The 19,731-nt window shown below is 44.5% G+C and overlaps 1 protein-coding gene across 2 annotated transcripts; it reads left to right on the top strand.

The window, feature by feature from the left end:
* The first annotated feature begins 1,325 nt into the window (after positions 1-1,325).
* PRDM4 (PR/SET domain 4) lies at positions 1,326-19,564 on the top strand. 2 transcript variants are annotated; one of them, XM_061445069.1, is made up of 11 exons: positions 1,326-1,590; positions 3,128-3,261; positions 3,908-4,093; positions 6,141-6,935; positions 10,299-10,448; positions 11,652-11,791; positions 12,532-12,617; positions 13,773-13,900; positions 14,453-14,767; positions 16,787-16,955; positions 18,354-19,564. In XM_061445069.1, the coding sequence occupies exons 1-11, from the start codon at positions 1,580-1,582 to the stop codon at positions 18,661-18,663; spliced, it is 2,424 nt and encodes an 807-aa protein (XP_061301053.1). In that variant the 5' UTR covers positions 1,326-1,579; the 3' UTR covers positions 18,664-19,564. The 2 variants fall into 2 exon arrangements, with proteins under 2 accessions (XP_061301053.1, XP_061301054.1); XM_061445070.1 differs by having other exon boundaries at positions 1,328-1,590; positions 11,673-11,791.
* The last annotated feature ends 167 nt before the right edge of the window (positions 19,565-19,731 follow it).

Genomic DNA, 19,731 nt, shown 5'->3' with positions numbered 1-19,731 from the left:
AGAGGAAGGATTACCTGGCTTAGTGGAGGAGATGTTATAGGGTATGAGGTAAACTAAATAAGGTCATTGTTTTGGTCATGAATGGCAGAGACCTGTATTTACTTTGCTTAAATGTAGTTCTCTATAAGTGATAGGCTAAACTAAATACGCAGGTCCCAGTAAGTAGCTCCAAATTCTTCTCACTCACCTCAGACATCCAGCTCAGGGTGAGATGAAGCACTCTAAGCAGCAGCCTATTTCTCTCCTTCACCTACTGAAACAGCCTGAAGACCTAGCCTATACAAGGTGTTTTACTTCCTGATAGCTAAAGCCAAGTGAGGAGAGCATATTTCCACCCTTAGAAGAACCAATGGGTTTGTACTGAACTGGAATGACCCTTCCAGATCCTACATTTAAGTTCTTTAGATCAAAAGGTAGCGGGCAGAAAAATAACTAAAGTTTCCTCCTGTGCTGACATCCTATCAAGAGATGTCTCATTTAGTAAGGCATTGTAAGTGTCAAGCACGATAAAACTACAGAACCACATTACGGTGTTTCAGGAAACAGCTGTCCACCCAGGCACTTGCGGAACTTGCAGATTGATCTGGGCAGTGTATGTGATGAATACCCTTGTTTCACAGGTGAGAAAGCAAGCTACAAAACCACTTGCACGTATCAAGACATCCCTTTGCAATGTAGCCTTAGCAGGAATTGTACCAACCATAAATCCTAGATAACAACAACAGTTGGCGTGCAGAAGGCAGTTGGGGACGTACAGGCTTACCGTACCAGAGGATATGAACCACAACCCTCTAATGACAGCAGACATGAGGGCGTAATGAGAAAGCAGCGAGAGAGCTGCCGATTATTGTGAAGAAAACCAAGAGTTAGCATCGCACCCTTCTGAAAGAGGTAGTGCATGTAACAAGGGCAGGGGGTTTTGGTCAGCAGAGCAGGCCGGGGATTAACGCTTTATGCCTGGGCAGTGCCAACCGAGCTGCTCCTCCGGAAAGGGAGAACTACCGTGAACCTGCGCGGCTCCCACCCCAGTGCTGGGAGCAATCTGGAGATAAGGCGGTGGAAGGGGCCGAAGCGCTGCTGAGGTACACCGAAGGCAGGCCTGCCCGGCCTCCAGCACTGTGGCTGGTGCCGAGCCCCGCGGCGGCTGCCAGGGAGTCGGCACGGGCAGTGGTGGGCCGGCGGCTGTCAGGGATGACAAGGAGCCGGGCGGGCCCCGCAGGCACCCTTTCTCCACCCATGACCGAGCCCCGCCGGAGGCGCCGGCCCGGGTGAAGCGCCCGAACTCCGGGGCGGTGGCGCCGCTTCCTGGATGTGGCGCTCGGCGGCGGAAGCGGCCACCGTCCCCCTCCCGCCGTCTCCGCCATCACCGCCTCCCTCTCCCGCCTCCTCCGCCCCGCTCCCCCCTCACCGGTGGCCGGGCCCGCGCCACTCGCGGCCCCGCCCATGAGGCGGCGACGGCGGTGGCGGTGGTTGCGGCCGGGCCGGGGGCAGGCGCCTGCCCCAGGGGCGGCGGCGGGCCGGGGCTGAGGGCCCTGATGCGGCTGCGGCTGCTCCGCCGCAGGGAGAGGTGCCGGTCCCCATGCACCCCAGGTGAGCGTCCGCCGGGGAGCCGGGGGAGGTGGGCTGGGCGGATACCGGGCACCTCGGGCCTTGCGACGGCGGCGCGCACGTCGGCCGAGGGGCGAGGAGGGGAGGGGGTCCCTAGAGCGTTCAGCCTGTCCTCAGGCCCTGAGGCTTGGTCCCGGGTCTTTCCTACGGGTATCACCACCCTCAGGAGCCGTTTGGGCCAGGGGTGGGCGTATGTGCCTGCCCCGCCGGATAGCAGGACCCCTCGGCGACGTCCTTGTAAAGCTGTCCTGGATAGAGTGGGGCGGTTGACAAGGGCAGGCTTTGCGATGCAAAAACTGGGCAGAAGCGACGTGAAAGTCGGTGACTCCGTTTGTGCGGCTCAGACCTTTGGGTTAACTTGTGTGAGTTTGGTGTATTTGGCTGTTTCTCCATTGTGAGCGGTACCTTTCCTTGACCGAGTGTCAACCCAAGTTCCAGCTCTCTGTTGGTACTGCAGAGCTTGGGCCTGCTGATTGCAAGGGGCATGTGAGAGGCTCAGTCAGCGTGGGGTTTTGCTGCTGGGGTTGACCGCAGTGAGGGCAGCCGGCGTTTCTGGTACCCAAGGAAATGCTGATGAGAGCTGGTGTGTGGGCAGGAGCACCTGGGTGAGCAGAGCTAAGGCCAGGCAGAGCTTGCAAAGCTTTGACAGGTGAGAGGTGATCGTGTCTCCTCAGTGTCCTCATCCCCATGGATTGGTTCAGGCTGCACGTGCAGCTTGACACCGCAGAGGACAGATGTGCCCCGAGCCCACATGGTTTCTGCCAAGGCTGGGGATTTGGGCTATTGGGCAGCCTGGAATTGTCTGCAGCATTAGAGCCATGCATGTGGTGTATGCCCACTTGAGTAGCTTAAGAGGTTGCAGGCACTCAAGAAAGACTGGTTGGTCGCTCTGAAATACAGTGTCATCCATGGTGCCAATTTTTGATGTGGTAGGAGCATGCGATATATCTGCAGAACCAGACTGAGACAGCCTGTTAAAACTCTGCAGCAGTGACTCTTGTCACTATTGGCCTGGTTTGAACTGGTGGTTCGAATTAGAGGGTTTGTGTCTATTACAAATGTTAAGTGATCTTTCCCACTCCTCTCCCCTAAGGTTTGTTTTTTGAACATGAATGTGGTGTCCAGAAGTCTTGAAATATAAATCAGATGCCATTGCCCAAATAATTGTGATGTTCAGCTTGCAAATAGATCTGTGTTCACAATACTTCAGTCACAGTAGCTTTGACTACTAGGAGTGAGACTTTCTGGATGGCGAGGAAAAAGTTATGGTCTGATCTGATCTGTCTTTTTGAACTGGCTTTTCAATCCTAGTTATTGCTATCTGATATGATCAATATGTATTGATGTGATCACGGTGTGTGTGGCTGATGTACTTTATGCTTAGCATTCTAAGGCAGAGTTTTTAACGTGTCGGTATCTGATTTTTAGTTTGTTTACTCAGCCCAGTACAGTCAGTAATCAGGACTGCTCTTGCTTCTCTTTCTCTTTTTCCCCTCCCGTCTCTGTTCCCTGCCCTCAGAATGAATGAAATGAACTTGAGTACTGTAGGGATGGACCAGCTGACCTCATCCTCTGTGAGCAATGCCCTGCCGGTCTCTGGGAGTCACTTGGGGTTGGCAGCGTCACCCACTCACAACGCCATACCAGCACCAGGTAATGGAGAAAGCTCCCACAGAGGGTATTGCAGCTCATGCTCAGTGTTTGACTGTCACACGAGTGTTCATAATTAGGTAGCAGTGCTTGCTCTGATAGCAAGTCATGTCTTTATGGCAGGAAATGAGGTGATATGGAAAAGGGTAGACCATAAAACATTGGTGGGCAAAGCAAAAGGGATGTGTGCTTACCAGACTTATGCCTTAATGGGAGTCTCATTTTGTTCTAATGTGGTGGTTTGCACTCTGTGTGGGTAGTAGTATAATCCTTTGAAATGTAGACTGCCCCCATCTAGGTCTGACTTCAGTCAAGTGAAAATAATGATTTTTCACCTGTAAAGCAGAACTGCTTTCCTAGCTCTTTTCTTCAGGGGGCTACAGAGACAAAAGTCCATTACAGCTGTGAAGTAGTAGCAGGCCCTACATAATGTACCAAAAAAAGATGTAGCCACATTCAGGCACAACAGCAAGGGATGTCCCTTGGTGTTGTGATGTGATCCTTTCTTCGAAGCTTGCCACCTTACTTTGACAGTACCATACTGTACATCCATAGGAAACTCCTGAGGAATTAGTAACCTCTTTGTTAGCTTGTGTGTTCGTAAATTCAAGTACTTCCACTGGATTTAAATAGGCATTTTCTTTTGCAGGCTTGCCTGTTGCAATTCCAAACTTGGGCCCCTCCTTGAGTTCCTTGCCCTCTGCTCTGTCTCTGATGCTCCCAATGGGTATTGGAGATCGAGGAGTTATGTGTGGTATACCAGAGAGAAACTACACCCTACCTCCACCACCATACCCTCACCTGGAGAGCAGCTATTTCAGACACATTCTACCTGGTAAGTAGTGCGATGCTGATGGGTGGGAAGAGCAATATAAATTTAATTAAGAGCTACTTGTTTCTGTCCTGAAGCAGGTGAGACTGATTATTTTGCAGAGCTGTAAATTCCCTGAGTTTGTCTGGAGTCTGTTGTGTCATTTACACACCTTTATTTTCAGGTCTCTGTTGCTATACATGTGTATGAATTGTAGGTAATTTTCTACTGACACCTGACCTCTTATCACTCCTCCTGCTGCTTTGTTTTAAAGATTAACAAAAAACAAAGCATGCCTGTTTTGTACCTTAGATGGCTTGTAGTTTGAAAGCTGTTTCTTTTTTTTTTCTCCTGTAGTCTGAAGCCATACTTAATATGTGCATAACAAGTAGGTTGCAGTAGTTCAGAGGTGAAAAAGAGCAAGCCATCAGCTGAGGAGTTAGGGCATTTTCCCTCCCGTTTAGCCTATGACATAATTCTCTTTATTTTTGGTCGAGGTTGATTTTCAAAGGCCTAACACACTGATTTCTATCTTGAGTCCTGTCTCACATGTGCTTTAGAGTATAAATGCAGAATTTTATTTCTGTGAAGACAGAAGTCTGAGCTTTAAATGTAGTCCTTATTTTGGTTTGTGGCTAAGATTGACAGGGTGGAAGGGAGTAGATAAATGTCTTCAAGGTCACGCAGTGAGTGTTGTTAGTTTAGCCTAGGTTAGGAAAAGAAATATAGCAGCCCAGATTTCATCCAACTAGTGTTAACTAGTGGCTGAACTGAGCAGCTGTTTAGGAGTAACCTTTCCTACTGCATTACATGCCAGCCCATTTTGTGGGCAAAGCGTAGAAGAGGTGACAGTGCATTTAGGGACCAAAGGTATTTGCTATTCTTCTGAGCTGGAATAATTTATGCAGAAATGTGTTTTGGGCTTTTCTGTCAGTCATCTTGCTGCTGTCAAGGATCCTTCTTTTTCAGGCCTTTTTCAAGGCAGCATTGCATGTAGAAATAGTTCATGTAGCTGGTTAAATTCAACTGTCCACTTCTTGGCTTAGCCACTTTTAATGGGATGATGCTGTAGAAGGAGTATCCATGCATGCATCCTTGTAATAATGGACATGTTTGAATGGAAAATTTTTACATAACAAATGGCTGGTAGGGTTCAAGGCCAGAAAGAAATGTGCTGACTCAGATCTTGCAGAATCTGCAAAATCCATCTCTGCCACTGCTGTTTACTTGAATGTGCTGATGTATTTCTTCCAAAGATTTTTTTTTTTCCAGCTTTATCCAACAAGAGAAGTTGGTAGCATGTAAATATAGCTTAGTATATCTTTGTATCTTCAGTTCTAAGGTTGGTTGATGTTGAGAAGCTTTCCAGAATTCGAGAAAAGATTTGAATCAGGGTTTCTGATTTGAATTTAACTGGTCTGTTGTTTCAGGAGAAATAGCATACTTTACACATAAGGAAAGAGAGCAGATTACTCACAATACCTTTGAGAGACCTTATCTTGGTCCTTCAGAATTGTAGTTGATGATCTCTGAGATGGACAGTTGTGTCACTTTAGTCATAGAGGAAGGAAGTAGTCATTGTTAAATACCTAAGCAAAAAAGGATGTATCATGGAGAACTGTTTCTATTTCTAGCAAAGATAAACCTAAGATTATCAGATAATAGATTCCTATAGCAGTCCTTCATCCTTCGTGAGCTATTTCTTAAGAATGAAAAATTATGCCTAAAATGTGAACAACTTCTTTCTAATTCAGTCATTGTACTGAAGAGCCTGGGTTAAATGCTGCCAGAAGCTTGGCTCTTCAGGGTTTGACAAATAACTAGAGACTTGCCGTGTTGCATGGAAGCTCTGTATTTGTTTCAAATGATACTTTGACAAGAGTGTTGGGTTGGCATATGTTTGTGAGCCATGTTTTAGAATTAGTGGTTTTTAATTGGGCGCAATGTAAAGAACATGTCTTAAAGGAGCTAGTTCTTAAAATACTGTGCTGCGATGGTGGGGTATTTTTGTTCAAGATTTGAAAACCAGTGTTATCTCACTCTCTTCTCTTTCCTCCTCTCATTCTGTCAGGTATTTTATCTTACTTGGCTGACAGACCTCCGCCTCAGTACATCCATCCTAACACTATAAATGTGGATAGCAATCCAGCACTGTCAGTCCCCAGCAATCCCTCAGCCCTAGATCCCTACCAGCCCAGTGGAACTGTGGGGCTGGAACCAGGGATTGTCTCCATGGACTCCCGCACAGTGAACACCCATGGTGCTCAAAATCTGCACCCTAGTGACGGCCACGAGGTAGCTCTGGATACTACAATCACTATGGAGAGCGTATCGAGGGTCACCAGCCCCATCTCTACAGATGGGATGGCAGAGGAACTTACCATGGATGACGTAGCTGGGGATCATTCACAGATCCCAAATGGCTCCCGGAGCCATGAATCTTTAACCGTAGACACGGTGGGGAGTAACTTGACATCGGACCCTGTGGGACACGGCGGTGTCATTCCCATTCACGGTAGCACTTTGGAACTGCCTGTCGTCATGGAGCCTGACCACATGGCTGGGCGGGTGGCAGGAATACCGGACAGCACACTAAATGACTCCATTCATACTGTGGCCATGAGCACCAACTCTGTGAGTGTGGCGCTCTCTACCTCACACAATCTAGCTTCTCTGGACTCGGTAGCCTTGCACGAAGTGGGCCTCAGCCTTGAGCCGGTGGCAGTCTCTTCCATGAATCAGGAAGTAGCCATGGGCCCAAGTCATGTGGATGTGTCTGCAGACAATCTTGCCTTCGTACCATCCTCTCTGCAAATGGAAGACTCCAATTCGAACAAGGAGAACATGGCAACCTTGTTTACCATATGTGAGTGGGCATTTCCTGCTTTCTTGGGGTGGGGTTTCTTACGCAGCTGTTGTCTGGTGGGATGGCATGACTCTTGTTGCTAGTATGAAAGATTTCTGGTTGAAGAAATTTAGTTATTTAGCAACTCCACGAAACTTGGAACATCTGCAGTGGCAGATTAACCATGCTGAAACGACAGTATTTGGAAGTGGACTTAATAGGGTGTTTTAGTGTCGTTCTTTCTGTATCCATCTCCCATATTGCCTTGAGGTTGGAAGCTGAGTTTTTTATGAACCTTTAGCCTTTTGTGGTATGCTGATATTACCCTTTGCAATAAGTCTTTTTTTTTTTTTTAAAGTCACATCACAAATTACTCTTCTTGCTCCATTGAAAAAATAATAAACGCCACCAAAAGCCACACATTTCATCAAGTTGGTATAATTGTTTGAGTATGATGTTATTATTAAACTATGAACAATCATCATGAAAATGATGTTGTCAACAGGACCTGCTGGGAAAAATTGCAGAGAGGGAGGGAAGTTTAAATATTTCCAGTTATTCTTATCAAAAGACTTCAGTCCAGAGGTTAGTTGATCTCCTAAGAAGAGAGGAATACTGGACATCACACTCATTCAGTCCTGACATCATTCAAAGAGTGGTGCTGGAGAACTGCAAAGTTCTCATTTGGTGGGACAGAGATTTGAACTTCCACCCATGGTGTGTCTGGCTTCCTGCCACTGAATCATAGAATCAGGTTGGAAAAGACCTTTAAGATTAGAGTCCAACCTTTACCCCAGTACTGCCAAGGCCACCACTAAATGATGTCACTGAGGGCCTCACCTACATGGTTTTTAAACACTTTCAGGAACAGTGACTCCACTACTGCCCTGGGCAGCCTGTTCCAATGCTTGATCACTCTCTTGGTGAAGAAGTGTTTCCTAGTGTCCAGTCTGAACATCCCTGGCCCAGCTTGAGGTCATTACCTCTTGTCCTATTGCTTGTTACTTGAGAGAAGAGACTGCATAAGGCCAGCTTTTATATTCAGTTTTGTTAGTTGTGGTGGCATTGCTGAGTGCTGAGCCTTGTGACAAGCTTTGCCTGGAGAACATTTCTTACGGAATGGAAAGAAAGAGTGCCTTGGTTAGCAATGCTTGAGGTGCAGTTTAGTGCAAAGTGAATTTGAATTAAAACTTGTATTCTGTGGGATTCCTAGAGGAAGAGTTTTACAGTTGATGCAGTCCGAAATTCTTACATACATCTGTTGCATGTTGAACAAATAATGGTCAAAATACTGTGATATCTAACATGTTCATGATGAAATCACTTCTTTTTTTTTTACCTAAGTGAGATTCAATGTGCCAGCCTATTGTCACTATGCATAAACAGTCCTGTTTCCCAGATGATGGTCCCCATTGGTAGGATGTTACAGCAGCTGTTGCATGCCTGCTGCTTTCATGGGATTTGCAAAATAGGTCTTTGACTTGGAAAGGTTTAAATTTTAACTTTTTGTTGTTGGTTTTAAACTTCTCCTGAATAAAACATGAACTTGTGTCCAGACAAGTGACAGCAAGGAGGAGGAGGAGTTGTTTTAGAGCCTTTTGGTGTTTTTTCTTTATTAAGAAGGCAGGAGTCATGGCCCTTTTTAGAAAGCATTTTACACTGTTCCTGAGCAGGAAGGAAACAGTGTGCCTTTGCTACAGTCCTAAATGTTTCTGAAACTTTTAAGTAGCTCTTTCTTTGATCTTGGCTTAGAGTTCTGTGCACCCAAATCAGAGAAGTAATCACTGTGATTTTATTTTTTTTTTAATTTATTTTTATTTACTATTTGGCAAGGGCAGAAGTGGAAAGGAAATGGTGTGTTTTGCTTCCTGTAAAATGTTAGGATTTTTTCTTTTTCAACTTATTAAAAATGTATGAATCCTTAAGTCTTTCTATCAGGAGGGGTCAGATGCCTGGAACTTGCTTTACTTCCTTTTTGCCTCTTTCTGGGGCTAGACCTCTCCACAGAGCTGTAGTCGTGTGTGCTAGGCAGTGCTTAAAAACAGCGGGTCCAGGTAGTGTTTCTCATTAGTCAGGTCTGGCTGTTGTTGCTGTACTCCTACATGTCATCTGTGCACATGAAGCAATGCTTTTGTAAGCCCTACCTAATAATTTTCTGAGTACCTTCCTATCTGTAACTGTGTAGCTGCTCAAACTGTGCGTTGTATGGGGACAGTCTATGGTACTCTGATGTATGAAGGGATTGTCCCAAAAAGCTCTTTGAACAAATAATAATGGAGCTGCTGTTTCTGCTCGCTGAAGGCTACTTGTATGGTAGGTCTTTATACTGAAGTTGGAGCATCAAGAGGCTAAAGAAGGTCTTTGTGGAGATCTTGCTTAATTAGCTGAGCGTCTTTCCTCGGAAGAAGAATGATTTATCAGGAGGGTGGTTGCTGAATAGGTGTTGGTTGTTCCATTCATAGAGAATTAAAATGGCATATTTTTTCTAGATGAGAGCATTTTATGCTGTGCTTTTTCCTGAATTTATTAGATCTGTTAGAGGACTTCCGGAGGTTTATTTTTCAGCAGTACTTATTGCTGAGTGATAGATTGGAAAGTGATTTTTCTTGGGCTTTTGTTTTTGTTCTATTCAGTGGCATCCCTCAGAGGTATACTGTATGAGTGTAGTGCAGTGAGTCCTTCAAAAGCAGCACTGAGGTCAGTTTTTTGCTGCCATGAAGATTTGCACTTTGTCTGAATTTAAATGGAGATAAGGGGATTTGTACATTCAAATTAGACAAAGTTTAGCAGGAAGGCTTTACTGTCCCTTTGCAGGAATATTCTTGAGGTTCTACATGCAAGAAAACTCGCGTGTTCCTGGTAAATTCCAAAACCATAACCAGATAGAAAGTGTTTGGCTTGGATTTTTTTGGCAATAAAGGTCATTTCACTTGTGATCAGAAAGTGGCTCTTTCATCATCAGCATTACTTCCAATTCTTGGGAGACTACCATCCACTTTGCCGTAGTTTTTATGAAGTGTGGACTCTGTCCCATTGCTAGATTGCCCCAAGCAGGGATAACTGAGAATAGAGGTGATTAATCTGCCATTGGGAAAGTCAGTGGAGATCCTCACATTTGATCTGAATTGGATATGAACGATGACATGGGTGACATGTCTGTCAGTGCCCATCTGTAATAGTATGCTTTGTATTCTTCTGAGTAAAAGCTAGTCTGTCCTAGTTTACTGGTTTTACACTAGTAGAGCTGACAAGTTAAACCACATGGAAGCAGCCTGTGGCAGGAGCGCGGCTGAAGATTCTGATAAGATGAATGGGAGGAACCTGACTGCACTGTCAGGGTTGTTGCATCTTTTTAATCCCTGTTGTCCCTTCCCCTCCCTGCAGGGTGTACACTGTGTGACAAGGCGTATCCATCAGACTGCCCAGATCATGGGCCCGTCACCTTTGTCCCTGACACCCCAATAGAGAGCCGAGCCAGGCTTTCTCTCCCTAAGCAGCTCGTCCTCCGGCAGTCCATCATGGGAGCTGAAGCGGGTAAGAATCAGATTACTCTGTATTTCTATGCAGCCGTTTAAAATACACTCACTGCCTGAAATCCAAAACCACAGGGATTTTAATGTGGGAAAGAAATAATGCAATAGAGAGGTGGTTCCCTCTTCTCTAATCGCCCTTACATTGTGAAGAGCTTCTTGTCCTCTCATTACTGCTTGGACTTCAGCTAGGCTCTAGGCATGCTACCACAGTGTTACTGAAATACTTCATAAGGTCAAGCACAAGCAAGGTACAGTGTTTATTTTTATCACACTAAGCAGCCTGGGCACAGCTTTAATGAGCAAACATTACAGCAGTTGCAGTTTGGGGGAAGATAAGTTATAAATAATGGAGGAGATTTCTGTCTGCTTGTTCATCAGCCTGGATTGCTACCTGGGGGTCTTCTGGATGCTCTCATTGTAGTATTGATCACAAGTGCCTCTTTTTTGTTTGTTTGTTTTCTTTTTCTCCCCTTATTTACATTTGGCATGTAGACTGTGACCTTGTCATTGGATGTGGACCTTGTTACTCTATTTCACGCCACTGTCACCTGGAAATCGAAGAGTACAGTGCAATACCCTAAGGATCTGAAGCCTAGAGGAGAATGTGATTATTGGCTTGCTTAGTGATGCTGCTTGTTGAGAGTAGATTGCATCTTTTCAAGATGCACTAGTTTCCAGTTTATTCTTAAAAGCTATTCAGTGTATTCATGTAGACCGACATACATATATATATATAAATGTTTAATAATAAATAATATACACGCAGGAATCCCTCTGCCCATGACAGAAATACAGCTGCCTCTGGGGAGAAATGCAGAAGCTGCTTAACAATGCCCAGCAACAATTCTGGAAATTCCTGGGGATTAGGTAGGCGAAATGTAGTTACTGAAACTAGTATTTTCTGCTTCTGCAGAAAGTGCCATGAAAACTTGAGTTGGTACCAGTGGCTAGGATCTTAGTTTTATAGCTTACTGAAAAGTAAATTACTTGCTTTTGACAAACAAACATTTGTAATTAGAACAAAGCGGCTCCCAATAGCGTCATGTGGTGGTGGTGGTTCTTGTCTCTGCCTTAGGTGTGTTTTACATGTGAAGTAGAAGCTTTGATGATCTTCTGCCTAGATATTACCCCTGGAGCATTATCTCATAAACCTCCTACCTCCTTGTAATGCATGATTAGTTGTTTAAGTAATTGATTTCTGCAGATTTTGGTCTTCTACTGATAGGTGTGTGGACACGAGAAACCATTCCTGTAAGAACTTGTTTTGGACCTTTGATCGGGCAGCAGAGCCATTCTCTGGAGGTGGCAGACTGGACAGACAAAGCAGCTAGTCACATCTGGAAGGTCAGCAGATGTTGCACCTCATAGAGCCTGCAGGCATGCCTTTATCTCGTGAAAGTCACCACATGACACATCAGAGTTAACATTATCTTCCTTGTCAAGAATCAAATTTAATGCAGTTTGATTGTTTAATACTTTGCATCAGCATAGCAGAGTTGTATACTGTGTAATACACTGGTAATCAATTCTGAAGAACAACAAACATCTTTTCTTTTAAAAGGCTGTATGTGGTTTCCAGTATTTGTGTGCAGTTGCAATAGAGATTGAATATGAATTACTGGGTAGCACTTGTTTGTTTTGTATCCTTGTTTATTGAAAGTTCCCCCAGGTGATGAATGATTTGTTTTAGGAAGGCTGCTTTAAAGCTTTTCTTTCCCCCATCGTTTCATGTTCAGAAAGTAAAATTGATCTATATAAATAAAACATGTACTGTTTGCTCAGATACTATTATTCACAAGACTTTGCTTGTAAGAAAAGCAACCAAATACATTTCTGCTGGAGCTAAAGGTGGTGTGTAGGAAGGATGCTGATAAACAGTTTTTCTAACCTCCTGGATAGCAGAGAGGTCAAGATTCCTGTGGGAAGGGAAAGTGAGAACAGGGCTGTGGTCTTTGCAATTGCAATGGAGACCTCTTGGCTTGTTCTAGATAAACATATCTTCTCTTAAAGAAAGAAGCTGGCTTTCACTGCATTTCTTGCTGTGTTTTGTCCTAAGAAAGATTGCATTTGTTTTTTCCTGGTAGATCTACCACAATGGTGTCCTGGAGTTCTGCATCATTACAACTGATGAAAATGAATGTAACTGGATGATGTTTGTACACAAAGCCAGGTGAGAACCACCTGTACTGTGCTGAGTACCTTTGAGTCTGAGCTGTGGGCTCATAGGAGGATGTGCTGGAGAATGTACACTGCTGCACTGACTGCCCAGAAGGGTAATGAGCTTGGGACCAGGGGACCTTCCCTTCAGGAGTTATACAGGCATCTTGGACTGGTGGGGAGAATGAAACAGAGCACCCAGTGGAGAATGTTACAGGGGAGCCAGTACACATGCTGTAGTAAAACAGCCCCAAACCTGTCCACGAACTTTTGTTCTCTTGTTCTAAAGCTTTAAACCAGCTTCTTTTTATACTGGCTTACTGTGTATTAGCTTGTTTACTGCCTTCGCTCTGTCCCATTCCTTTTGGATACATCTGTGAAGTTGATATTGATTGTATTTTTTATTTTAATAATTTATCAACAAAGCGTTCCTGGGTTCTTTTGGCCAAGTTCCAGGCTCTTACAACACACAAGAACTGTCCTTTTCAGTCTTTCTGGAGCCTGCAGTGAAACCTATCCAGTATTGCTCCATATATAGTCCACTGGGAGGCTTTCCTCTTGCTCTGTGACACGAGTACGTTTTCCCTGCTATTAATTTCATTGCTCCTATATGTAGGAGTCAAGAACTTAATGCTTGATCTACCATTGCAGTGGGGCAAAGCTTTGCTGGTTTCAGGTACTGGGAACAAATATGTGCAAAAAAGAGCTTCAGAAGATGAGTTACCACATCTTGGAAATGCTTTTCAAGAGTTATTTTTGAAGACAGTTTTGCTTTAAGACTTTACTGATATTTATTTCTCCCTCATGTGTTATCTGTTTCTTAAGGGGGTTAATGTTTTTTATATATATATTTTTGTAGTTCCTTAAGAGATCATAAAGTCTCCTCTCTCAACCCACTTCAGTGTGTATTAATAATTTTCTCAGCAAGATATCACAGTGCTGCAAAAAAGACATCATTTAGTGAAGCAGATTGGCTCTCAAGGTCCAGTTTTCTTTTACTTTCCTTTAATAAGCAAGGACAGAAGTGACAGACATGAAGGGGTTTATGTCCTGACAAGCACTGAGGTTCTCTTATTACCTACTTGTAGGGATTTCCTTCTTTTTTTTTTTTTCTTTGCAAGTCATCATTTCTGGAGGGTTTTTTTCATAACACTCATTATTGCCACAGGAACCGGGAAGAGCAGAATCTCGTAGCTTATCCTCATGACGGAAAGATTTACTTTTGCACCTCTCGGGACATCCCACCTGAACACGAGCTTCTCTTTTATTACAGTCGGGACTACGCACGACAGCTTGGTAAGTAAGCACGCATCTTTGTTGGCTTTGCAGGGAGTACTTGGCTTGAGTTCCCTTTTCGTGCCATCTCTGGGCACTGTGACTTGGGAGTACCTTTTGTTCCTTCTCAGTTCCTAGTGATGCACATCATAGTTTCCTTTTCTATTCCATGACTACAGGAGTACCATCATCTGAAAGAAATATTTCACTATCTAATTCCACTGATAGGAGTAAAAGACTGCCATTTCAAAGAAAAAAGGGTTGTTTTTCTTCTGTTCATCCATCTGGTGCTAAAGGAATTTTGCTAGCTGAAGATTTTCCCATCCTCCCGTATCTGTGCTTATGATAATGTAGGTTTGGTGGAGCTGTGCTCAAAACCATTCCAAAGTTTGGCCCCCCAAAACATTAGAAATGGCCTACCTAAAAGTGCTGAAAAGCAAGCATCAGAGCTGAGAGGAACAGGGCTGAAAATCTCTGCAGCTGGTTTTGTTACCGCAGACTAAGTGTTAACATGGATCACACTCTGTTAGGCCTTGCTGTGCCTCATTAAGAGTGATGCCTTTGTGCCCAAAGGTGTACCTGAACATCCGGACGTGCACATCTGCCACTGTGGAAAGGAATGCGCCTCCTATGCGGACTTCAAGGCCCATTTGAGCAGCCATATTCACAGCCACCTCCCCAGTCAGGGGCACAGCAGCAGCCATGGAGCAGGCCATGGCAAGGAAAGGAAGTGGAAGTGCTCCATGTGTCCCCAGGCTTTCATCTCCCCATCCAAGCTCCATGTCCATTTCATGGGGCACATGGGCATGAAGCCACACAAGTGTGATTTCTGTAGCAAAGCTTTCAGTGATCCTAGCAACTTACGGACACACCTCAAGATACACACAGGTAAGGGCTGGGGACTTTAAATAGAGATGCGTCTGCTAGTAAAACACTGGGGCAGGGCTTTCTCTGTCTGATCCTTTGGCCAGTTGTCGGGGCATATCTTGTGCCTATAAATCTAAGCTCTAAGAAACATAAAATTATAGAATGTTTTGGGTTGGAAGGGACCTTTAAAAATCATTTAGTCCAACTCTCCTGCCTATGCAGAGACACCTTCCACTAGACCAAGTTGCTCCAAGCGCTGTCCAACCTGGCCTTGAACACTGCGAGGGATGGGGCAGCCACAGCTTCTCTGGGCAACCTCTTCCAGTGTCTCATCACCCTCACTAAAAAAATGTCTTCTTTATGTCAAATCTAAATTTCTCTACTTTGTTTAAAGCCATTGCCCCTTGTCCTGTCATTATAGGCGTTGGTATAAAGTCTGAGATCTTTCCCCTCTTTCCTATCTGAACTGTTTTTTATCTTAAGATAATGGCACAAGACTTGAAATTGGTGACTCTGGGGTGAGACTGATGTGTATAAGGGTCAGTCAGTCACTCATCAAAACTGAAGTTGGAACATGCTGTTGACTTCTGTGGGCATTTGGGTATCACTAGAGCCTTTGGGGATAAAGGGAGAGTTGCCAGCAGATCAGTGAATGAGCATTAAAAGAGCTTAAACAGTGAAAGATTTCTCATCTGTGTAAGAAGAGAAGAAATACAAAAAGCATGGATATAGCACAGTGTGAGGCTAGGGAGAAGGTGAAGGTCAAGTACAGGCTAGCAATAGTGTGCATCTTTTTGCCTCCTTTTTTCAGTAAGGTTGAAACAGCTATTGGGAATCACAGATTGCAAATCACAGAGCTGGAAACAAAACTGGGAGTTCAGTGCACTTGAGTCAAGCACAGGAAGCTGTGGGCACAGCAGTGAGGAGTTTTAATAAACTGATCAAGTACAAATGCAGTATACACAACCACAGAATACTCAGTGGGAGAGGGAGTCTAGTGATATTCAAGCTGAGTATGAATGCAGTGGTGTGTAGGGGTTTTCTGGCAAAGAATAATGGAAGAACTACAGGTAAGTGGGAAAATGGGATAAAACACAGAAGTTACCAGAGACCCAGTGAGCTTTGTACCTGTGTTTGTTACGTAAGAGAACTTGTTTTTCTAGACAAAGGCAATGCAGTGCATCAAATGTTGTTGGGCTCCAGTAAGGCATCAGATACTGTTCCAGTGGGAAATCAGTGGAGATAGGGATGTACTACTGTACAGTAACTAGATGGCTACCATGGCTACTGTTAAAAGGGAGGCTACCATTATTTTTCCTCAAGAATTCATCTTGGATAAGCCTGGTCTTTTTAAGTGCTTGCCTCAGTCTCTTTGCGGGAAAAATTACAAGCTTACTGGTGATGTTTTGTTATGCAGAATATGCCTCAGGGAGGCACAGATCGTGTAGGCAAGAATCGGAAAGTCTGTCTTATGGGAAAGGCTGGCTGACCACATGCACTGGAGGAATCGGTGTTTAGAAGGACCAATAAGGGTGCATAACTGCATCTCATGAAGGGCTCGGTGGTTTGAAACAGTAGCATCAAGTGGGGCTTTTGGCTTGGGGGCATGGGCTAGCGGATGAAAAGCTTTGGGAATGATGAAGTCAGATGCACGGGACACTGACAGATAATGGGAACAGATTGCCCAGAGAAACTGTGGCTGCCCCATCCTTGGCAGCTCCACGGCCAGGCTGGCTGGGGCCTGGAGCAGCCTGGTCTAGTGGAAGGTGTCCCTGCCTGTGGCAGGGGCTTGGAACTAAATGAGTTTGAAAGTCCCTTCCAAACTAAACCATTCTGTGATTCCATGCCTGGGTTTTGCATAGCTAAATCTAGACTGTATGGTGAATCTAAAGGAACTGCAGGAGGAAACAGGACCTGTTCACAACAGATCTGCTTTTTTTCAGGGTAAAATGTGTTTCTGGGAAGTGGTCAGGCTTGTTTGCTTACTGTATTTCCTGGGACACTGACTGTCAGTTTGTGGGTGTACATATGCAATCCTAGGGCAGAAGAATTACCGCTGTACCCTCTGTGACAAGTCGTTCACCCAGAAGGCTCACCTGGAATCGCACATGGTCATCCACACAGGGGAGAAGAACCTCAAGTGCGATTACTGTGAAAAGCTGTTCATGCGGAGGCAGGACCTAAAGCAGCATGTACTCACTCACACGCAGTAAGTGATCCCACAGGATGCATTGGACTGGCCAGTGCAATATATAATGAAGCTGGACAGTCTGAGAGAGAATCTCAAGTTTGCAAATAGTTTGGCCTATGGAGTATAGGCTCATTCTCTGAAATGACAGAGAAGTCAAGGTGGACAAATTTCTTGTTACTGGCTGGAGTTGTCCTGTTCTAGTCTTCACAGTGTTTTAATGACAGTAAATTCCAGACATGCACCTTGTCCTGTGAAATGGCATTTTGGAGTGTTCATCATTTTGGAGAGAGAGGGGGTTAGCTGATTTACATTTAGTTCTCTGCTGAGAACGCAACCCCAATCATAGATCATACAAATCAAAATCATAAAACTCCTCAATGTTATCCTGAGTAACTGGTTTGCACCTGGGGTGGGGTGCAGCCATTCCCACCTTTTACCTCCCCCCAGGTCTCATACATGCACCTCGTCTCCTGCTCCTCCTGCAGGGAGATGTCCGTGGTCAGGGCAGATCCCTACCCACAGGTCCTCCTACTCCAGACCTACAGGTCTTCCCCCTGCCCCTCAGCTCTCTGCCAGGCCAGATCTTTCCTTCTGCTGTGAGGTTTTTCCATCCTGCTTTGTTACTCCCAAGACAAGGTCTTCCCTTAAAGGCTGTTCACCCAAAGCCATTCATTTTGCTTACTTTGTTTTCAGCATCTGTTTGTTGTACTCGCTTGGAATTGATTGTTACTTCTTTAATGCTGCCTAGGAGACAGGATAGTACAGCTAGCATGAGTGAGGGGCAGACAGACAGTCTTGCTTGGCTGCTTGTTCTTATGCCCAGAGCACTACTGCTGGGAGGTGTTTTGCAGAGTCATCTTCAGAATTTGACTGCTGCAATCTGGTAAGCCTCTGCTTGGCATTTACAGACCGAGGGTTGTTAACACTCGGCAGCTTTGTTTGCTTCATTGTTCTTTCCCCACCCCTCTGCACCCATTTATGCAGGGTGGGAGGGTAGGAAGGCCGGAGACCAGCCTTTCCACCATGGCAACATTTCTTCCCCTGCCAAAATATGGAGCTCAACCAGAGCTGTGTCTTACTCAACAAACAAACAAACAAAACCCTTGTAGAATTCTTTCTTTTTCAGTTAATCATTGGGAAAGAACAATTGGTCCCAAGCTAGCAGTTAACCTAAAAAGCCAGACTTTTGCCTCAGGGAAGATGGATGTGTGTGTACTGTGTGAGAAAACTGAGCAGTATTTACACTAGTAGCACTGTTATTTTTGGTCTGCTCCTCCTTCAGGTATATTGAAAGTAAGATTTAGGAGTCAGACTGACCCTTTCACCCTTCCTATCACCACCCACCCCGCTATTTAATACAGGAACAGCTGCCTTGTAGCAGGAGCAGACTGTAACTAACTTTATCATGTCTTACAGAGAACGGCAGATCAAGTGCCCCAAGTGTGACAAGCTGTTTCTGAGGACAAATCACCTGAAGAAGCATCTCAATTCACATGAAGGAAAGAGGGACTATGTCTGTGAAAAATGCTCCAAGGCTTATCTAACCAAATATCACCTCACTCGCCACTTAAAAATATGTAAAGGCCCTGCATCCAGCCTGTCAGCCCCAGAGGAGGAAGAGGAAGACGATTCAGAGGAGGAATTAATAGACTCTATAAGGACCGAAGACTGTAGGATTAACAATGGGGTCTATTCAACTGGTGATGCCCTCTCTGGACACAAATGAAGAAAAGCGAGAGGGAAATATCCTTGGATATTGTAACTTGAGAAGGAAAAACACCCTCTTTGTTTTCCCAGTCAACAGCGTATGTCAAATGAGGATTTTTCCTTCTGTTTTTGTCTCCACACTACCACCACTTACTTATTAAACTGTAGCCAGAACACTGAATGAGAATGGATCATGCACATACAAGTCAAGAGTTGCTAAGAAGGAAATGTGAGGCAAGCAGACTTTTTCACACACACTGTGCATACTTCCTCTTCCAAATCACTCAGATTAATCCATCCAGTGCCGGGATACATGACACACCTTGCATAGCCCTTTGAATAAAGAGCCACAAACCAGAAGAGATGTAGTTGAGTGATTGCAGTGACCTGTAAGCCAACTGTCCTTAGCTGCCAAAGCCATGACAATGAGAGAAATGAACAAAAAATGGTGGTGGCATGTGAGGTATTTTGCTTTTTAATACTTTTTAACTGAAAGATGTGGTTTGGTACAAAGCAAAGACTTAGCAATGCTCAGGTCTCCTTCTTAAAGAAAACCTCAAACAAACAGCTTTGGTTAAAGAAAAAAAAATCCCATGAAATCAGCAAAAATCAGCATTTGCAGACAAAGCAAATACCCCAGTACAGAAAATCAGACATTGGCTTTCGGAGAAGAGTTACTGCCTCTTCTTGCTCTGGTTCACGAGAACATGGCAGCAGGTGAAGACGTAAAGACTATACAGTAAGGAGGAGGCTTACAGATGCTCAGATGGTGTTTACAGTATGTATTACTTCTCATGCTGTAAACCTTGTACCACCTGGAATGATGGGAGGGTTTGCTGCTAACATTATTTATGTAATTAAGATGTATTTTTACTTGGTGGTTTTCCTTTGAAAAAAATAAAAATGTGGCTCTTTTCTAATGGTTTTGAGTTTTTTTTAATATTTACACATTCTTAAGAAAAAGGATCCCATTTGTGATAGCAATGCTAAGAGAAATAACACAACTTTTTCATCACCTGTACGCTGTATTTCCTAGGGAGATCCCAAAGAATCCCATGATAAATGCATGTTGCTTGCCCTCTGAGAT

This window comes from Pezoporus flaviventris, unplaced genomic scaffold, assembly GCF_033815535.1.
Source record: "Pezoporus flaviventris isolate CSIRO_AGI_PZ_B2104156 unplaced genomic scaffold, CSIRO_AGI_Pfla_v1 ptg000002l, whole genome shotgun sequence".
NCBI classification, from domain to species: Eukaryota; Metazoa; Chordata; class Aves; order Psittaciformes; family Psittacidae; genus Pezoporus; species Pezoporus flaviventris.
This window is presented reverse-complemented; position numbering and strand designations above follow the sequence as displayed.